The sequence below is a fragment of the Castanea sativa genome, chromosome 6, assembly GCF_040712315.1.
Source record: "Castanea sativa cultivar Marrone di Chiusa Pesio chromosome 6, ASM4071231v1".
Taxonomy (NCBI): Eukaryota; Viridiplantae; Streptophyta; class Magnoliopsida; order Fagales; family Fagaceae; genus Castanea; species Castanea sativa.
This window is the reverse complement of record NC_134018.1, coordinates 9,253,378-9,260,071: the sequence shown is the minus strand read 5'-3', so window position 1 is coordinate 9,260,071 and position 6,694 is coordinate 9,253,378. Positions and strand designations below refer to the sequence as shown.

At 34.8% G+C, this 6,694-nt stretch overlaps 1 protein-coding gene across 1 annotated transcript; it reads right to left on the bottom strand.

Moving 5' to 3' along the window:
• Nucleotides 1-3,543: 3,543 nt before the first annotated feature.
• On the bottom strand, nucleotides 3,544-6,471 carry LOC142641043 (WRKY transcription factor 6-like). The gene is made up of 6 exons (XM_075815400.1): nucleotides 6,071-6,471; nucleotides 5,863-5,955; nucleotides 5,600-5,764; nucleotides 5,011-5,412; nucleotides 4,519-4,632; nucleotides 3,544-4,322 (listed from the first exon to the last, which is right to left on the bottom strand). The coding sequence occupies exons 1-6, from the start codon at nucleotides 6,359-6,361 to the stop codon at nucleotides 3,702-3,704; spliced, it is 1,686 nt and encodes a 561-aa protein (XP_075671515.1). The 5' UTR covers nucleotides 6,362-6,471; the 3' UTR covers nucleotides 3,544-3,701.
• Between the last annotated feature and the right edge of the window lie 223 nt (nucleotides 6,472-6,694).

Sequence of the window (6,694 nt, the reverse complement as noted above, 5' to 3'; positions counted from 1 at the left end):
CGTTTATTAAAAGGTTTAACTTAGGTGCTAGAAGTCAAAGACTTTCACAGTTCCTTGATCAAAAGGTAAACTTAAGGACTAATCTAAATGCTAGCTAGGGAGTCTGAAAATTTTAGGTTTAACTCTTGCATGTAGCTAGGTATGAAATAAGCGAGACATCAAGGCCACAAGCAAGAAAAGGCCAATAACTAATCCTAGCTAGCATGCATAGCTCTAATAATTAAGTTCTATCTTAAGTTCTTTACCTAATCTTAAGTTGAAAATGGCTTGTCTTGCAAATTAAGCACAGTAAGGTCCAGACAGTTTGCACGCCCACATATATAGTAAAAGATAGGCCGGCCATTGCCACCAGCTTGCACCTAATTAAGTTGTCCAAACTGTAATACCGTTCGGACTGTTACTAACTATTGGAAAAATAGACTGACCGTACGACCAATATAGAATATACCCAGCCCTCCAATGTTGACCTTCATTGCGGTTTAGAGTAATTGCTTAGGCAGCTCTTTGAAGTTTGATGGCCTAAAATCAGGCTCTACAGACTGACCCTACCATATATACCCAATCCTATACTCGATCAGAGATCTCAAATTGCCAACAATATTTCATATACCCTGAATACTGAAAAGATATGGCAAGAAAGGAACCCTTATTTTACCCAGAATAATAACTTGAAATGTGAAATTGATTTCCTACATAAATATAGTCTATTAGAAATATAGATCTAAATAGTGTTAGTCTAGAATTAATCTATCCATATATATCCTTAATAGGCAGATTATAACACAACAATTTTATATATACACTAAATTGAGATGTAGACTCTTAAAGCTTTTTCTTGTGGATTCTATTTTTAGGTGCCATGAGGCCAAACCAAATTAATCATATTTCCTCTTAGGGACATAATCAGAATTTCATCTTTGGGGAAACTAAAAGATGAAAAAAATGGAATTAAAAAAAACTAAGATTTAAAACTAAATTAAAACATGAAAAATAAAAATAAAATCTATTTAGAAAATATAAGAATAAGTACATATGTACCGCCACTCTATAAACATGAGGTAGATTTTCTAGTTACCAACCATTGCCAAAGTTCTATAAAAAGTTGATAACAAATATAGCCCTATATGTTTGTATGCGCGCGTGTGTTCCAATGAGTTTGTGTAGGCACGCATGTGTGTGTGTTTTGGATTTATGTATATACTATTACTACCACCTCCATCAAACTTTTGAGAAAAAAAAAAAGAAATATATTGATATAGAAGAAAGCCAAAAAATGCATGCTCAAGAGAATGAAACTACCTTAAATTAAAAGTAAAATAATAACCTTGCTTAAAGTTGTATAATCTATAATTTCTTAGTTTGTCCTTCCTTAATTTTCAATTGATTAAGAAAAGATTGTTACTTACTAAAATATTATAATTGTTAAAATACCAAAAACGTAAATCTAATATAATAATAAAAAAACTATTATATTCTATTTTATTAAGAAGGGCACATGCCATCTATCTTTTTTTCCTTCCTTGCCAGACCAATTGAATTCTTGGAAAAGTTAGATGTAATTTTTTAAACTAAATATTTATATGATTAGTACATAATTTAATTAAATTTAGGGGGCGGGGGTGTTATAGGTCCGGGGCCATGGCCTCCTTATTGGTCTTATAGTTTAGGTCTCTCTCTCTCTCTCTCTCAACAGTTATGATATAGAGCCTATGCCAATTAGAATTCTCTTACTTTTAAGGTTTACAATACCTAATGCGCTAGCTGTTTTGCTCCAACAAAAGATCGATGACCCACAATAGATATAATTAACCAAAGTGATGAATTGGTCGTGTATATATAAAACAGAGAAAAACCATAGACCACTTCTCTTTTGGTGGGAATTCTTTTTAGCTTTGAGTCTAACCCTTAAAGAAATGTCCACCCTACCTCTTTATTAATTAGCTGCGAAGATGGACTTGAAAACCTGATTTCAAAATGGTCCTTGAGAAATTATAGTGCCGCCACCTAGATATTAAATCACTAGCAGCAAAGCCCTAATGCCCCCAGGCTTTGTAACAATTCGGAATTGAAAGCTGACATTTCATAAAGCCATGCAAGTAGGTAATTGTATAGTGTACATATATATACCAGCATGCATGGAAATGCCTTTTCTGTGACAAATTCAACATAATATATATATCTGAAAAACTTTTGGCCATACATCAGCAAGAATCGCCCAATACACTTGTTGAAAACTTTATATATTCTTTCAGAGAATGGAATATTACATATTGTTGGTTCATTTTGGAGGAACTGTACTAAAAAATAAAAATATGGGGAAATATAGGAAAGGAATATTCTTCAAAATAAGACTTGCTACAACATGACGAGTCGGCAGTTTAAGAGTATCAATACTTTGCAAAACTCTTATAAAAAAAAACACTTTGCAAAATGTTCTAGCATCAATTTCCCGCACAAATGGAAAATTTTAGTAAATGAAATGGAGTAAAGAAATAAAGCTGTAGTTTGATACTTTAGGTCTATATAGTACAAGCAGCATCCTCATGAATATCCATTTATATTTGAGAGATACAATTTAGACACCGATTTTATGGCTTATGTCAATTTTAAGTTAATTAGAAAATTAAGCCCAATTGTGAATATAATTAACCAATTGACATGCAGATGCGTGGATAGATTGAAAAAGGAAAAAAAAAATCAATAAATCTCAATCACAACACAGGCATCCCAAACACACCAAAAATGTTTATACTTTATAGAGAGAAAAACCCAAAATATAGCCCCAAAAAAAAAAAAAAAAAAAATCTCTGAGGCCTATAGCACCAAACGATCCACTAATAAGTATAGTATCAGTACAAAACGATCCACTAATCAAATACAAAACCCTCTAAGCTAAGTAATGACTTTGTACTTGAGCCTCTAGCTTTAGTTAGCAATCGATTTCTCAATTCTATTCTCCTTGTTAGTCTTCGGATCCGTAAGTTGAGCTACCAACGGCACAATCAAGTCTCCTTGATCACTTCAAGGCCTATCCAACTAAGAGTACAAATTACAATGAAAAGTAGTAAAAAAATTAATACAAGAAAATAAGGCACCGAATATGCCAACACACTAAGATCCTAACATAGTTGGTTATGTCCATTGCTCTCTCTCTCATGTATAGTGCTGTGAAGCATGCCTCATATTCTTTGGATTCGATTAGAATATAAAGAACAAGTTGCACAGACGTGTATTAAAATTTCATATCGGATATGTATTAGAGGTTGATCTAAATTATATAATTGACTATAAAAATCCCTAATTACAACCGAATTAACTAGTCCTTTATGTCACTGTCTGCGGTAAATCTCTTATATATATAAGAGATTTACCACAGACAGTGACATACAGAACAGATTGCTTCTTTAGTTGACATAACATGGGTCCCAACGGTCAGCCAAAAAAAACAGTGACGACATATAGATGAGAATACTTTGTAGTTGAAATAATATGTGTCCTAACATTTAATGAAAACAAAAGAGAAGTGCACAATTTGCTAATAGCTAGAGGAGAACACGATCTAATATTATTTTAATCCTGAAAAGAAGAAGAAGAAGAAGAAGAAATTGAGATGATTTTTTTTGTTTTTTGTTTTTTGCTTCAACTAACTGAAAGGTTACAGTGAACTGTTTTATTAAAAAGAAGCTACAGTATACGCTTCATCAATTTTTGTCATTGTTGTTTCTTGCTGTTGGCTGAGTACTGTTACCACTGTGGTTTGAATGAACGTTACCAATGATAGAGGTAATGGCCGCTACTAGAGCTGCAGTGAAGTTAGGGTCTGCTGTGATGGCAGCTGTTGCTGAGCCAATTGCATCACTCAATGAGGGTGTATGTATCTGATTGCTGGATGCAAAGGGAGGAAGCTCCATTCCTTGAGAGCTATGAAGACCCACATATTTTGATTGGTTTTGAAGGGCTTGACCGAAAACTTGTGGCGCAGACATGAAATGTGGCAAGCTTGAAGAAAACATGTTAAACTGGCCTTGTACTGCCCTCTGGAACTGTGAGGCATTATGAGGCTGAGTGAGGTCCAATGTAACAGTAGGAAATGGAGCTGAAGCTGAAAGTGTTGCGAAACTTGGTGAGCTAGAAAGTGCAGTTCTTGCTAGTATGTTTGAATTCATCAGTGCATCTGCACTGGGCATTGATCCTGAGAGTAGCATTGATGCAGCTGCTGATGTATAGGATGCCGTTGCCATGGCAGCCGGAGGGAGTGGATGGTTGTGATTTCCTTCGTAAGTGGTAATAAGGATCGACCGGTCTTCTGCACATCTTTGTACCTATTGAAAAACCAAAATTCCATAATTAGTCTAGTGATAAACAAAATCGAGTATGAAACAAATTGATGTTTCAATTTATTTCATTGTTCATATTAAATATTAGTACAAATTTGAAAGTATATTTAGTGATGGGACATTCGTTGAATTTAGGATATAAAATCTTAATTAAGCATAAAAAGAAGAAAAGGAAGCATACTTGTTTGCGAACAGGACAGCTAGCTCCCATGGTGCATCGATAATAAGCTCGAGGACATGGATTTCCTTTTGCCATCTTCTGCCCATACTTTCTCCATTGGCATCCGTCATTAATCTGGGGCATAATTAAGATTGATCAAATTAAAAGCTAGTTTCAATTATCATTTAAGCATTTTATGAGTAAAATAACTTTTTGATATATATACTCCAGTGGTTTTTAATGTTTTAACTATTTATTGGTATAATTTCCTTTTAAATTCCTTAATAACTATGTAAACTCCCAATTACAAAAGCAATTGGTGCAAGACTAGCGGCTAAAACTTTTCATTTTGACTTTTTGGGTGTGTGCACATGTAAGCTATATACCTTCTTCATTTTGAGACATTAACTTCCTTGATGTTATCAATTATCAAATTAACAAGAACATGATTGTTAAAATCTTTTTCTGATTGTAAAAATTTTGAACATACGCAAGTTCAACAGTACTGCTTACCGTAGTTCCATCTGATCGTGCTCGAACTGAGACACGTGCTTTTCTAATCATTGACAAGGTTTCTGGGTGTTGATGATCAGCATCCCTGGAGGTAGTAAATCTAGGGGCTTTGTTAAGAACCGGCCCTGGAATTGCTTGGTCTGGGCTATCCTCTCTCCCAGTTGTTGTAGTACCATTCCGAGAATCACTCTTATCCAGATCCAACTGAATAATCTCACTACTACTACTACAAATCTTTTGTTTTTTATACTCTAACTCAACCTTGTCTTTCATAGGTGATCTAGAACAATCCCGCAATCCGCCTTCAGAAGGAGTATGTGATGGCTCATCTTTTTCAACTCGATGCAGATCCATAAACTGTCTTGTTAGGCTTCCTCCATTGCTTTTATCTCCATTAATCACCTAAGCAAATTCATAGAGAATTAATGTACTATTAATTTGGTAGTGCTTATCAAATATCTTCACCTCTCCCACATCGTCTCCCACGTCATATAAAAGTGAGAGTTTTGTGTACTGAGTACAACTTTTTTACATTTATACAATAAATATACAAGATGAGCTTTCTTTATTGTAATTTTAGTAAAATTACCTCATCAACTATTCCTGTTTTGGCCTTTCGAGTCTGTTGGTGTTGCATCAGTGTTGCAAAATGAATCTGCAAGGAATTGTAGTTATCGTTCACCTGTTTAAGCAAAACTTTTAGGCGTTCATTTTCCATACTCATCCGGTCCAATTCAGCCTGCAGAGCTATCAACTACACCAAGAAAAACCTTCATCTTAATAAATCTGAAAACTAAATAAAACAGAAATAACTTTCAAACCCAGATAATAATTTGTATCACAGTTTAATACCTCATTAAAACTTTTCTTGTTACTCGTGTTGTTTGTTCTATCATCCTCATTTGACTTCTCGCTACTAGTATTTGTGGTAAGATTCAAACCAGTCTAAAAAAAAAAAAAACTCCAAAAATCAATTGTTGGGAAAAAAAGAAGAAGAAAAAACTAAAACTAGTGAACACAGAAAAATCAGAAACTTTTCTGCATAAAATTTTTAACTTACGTTAAGTCCCAAACAACCGATCATCACACCTTGTGCACTCTCTTTCTTGACATTAACCCTATGACTTTCCTTAGAACAATTCCTGTCAGTGGGGAAGAAGTCCATTTCATTGACTATTACTGGTTTCCAAGTGGAACTTGCCGGAGATGGAACATCTTCATCACCACTGTTACGAATTGGGTAGGTAGAGATGTCCATGATATCATTCTTGAACCCACTAGTATTATTTGGTTCTGTATAAGAGTTTAATACAGAACCAGGATCTATAGTGGGTCTTCCTCCTTTGGCCATTAATAAAAAGGAAGTAGAGAGAGAAGAAAAGAGACGGTGCGGCCGTTTAGTTTGAAGCCAACTTAACAGGTGCAATGGACTCGGCAACAATAAGGGCTTGGACTAAGACCAAGATGTGTGTGTGTAGGGAGTGATCTTTATAGTTTGAATATTGACACAGATGTGATGATTAGTGAGGTAAGGTGGTGCGTCAAGTGCCCACGTGGCAGCAGTCCAAGGTGTGTGTGTGTGTGTGAGAGAGAGAGAGAGAGAGAGAGTGTTTGTGTTGAGACTTGAAGACTTGAGAGCTCAGGCTATTGTACAATAAGAGAGGAGACAATTTATAGACATTCT

What these genes read in the sequence shown, in the direction of transcription:
- LOC142641043 (XM_075815400.1), bottom strand. Translation starts at nt 6,361, where the DNA reads ATGGCCAAAGGAGGAAGACCCACTATAGATCCTGGTTCTGTATTAAAC. An exon ending in ACAAGAAAAGTTTTAATGAG is followed by an intron (nt 5,765 to 5,862) that starts GTATTAAACTGT and finishes TTCTTGGTGTAG; the next exon opens with TTGATAGCTCTGCAGGCTGA. An exon ending in CACGATCAGATGGAACTACG is followed by an intron (nt 4,633 to 5,010) that starts GTAAGCAGTACT and finishes ATTATGCCCCAG; the next exon opens with ATTAATGACGGATGCCAATG.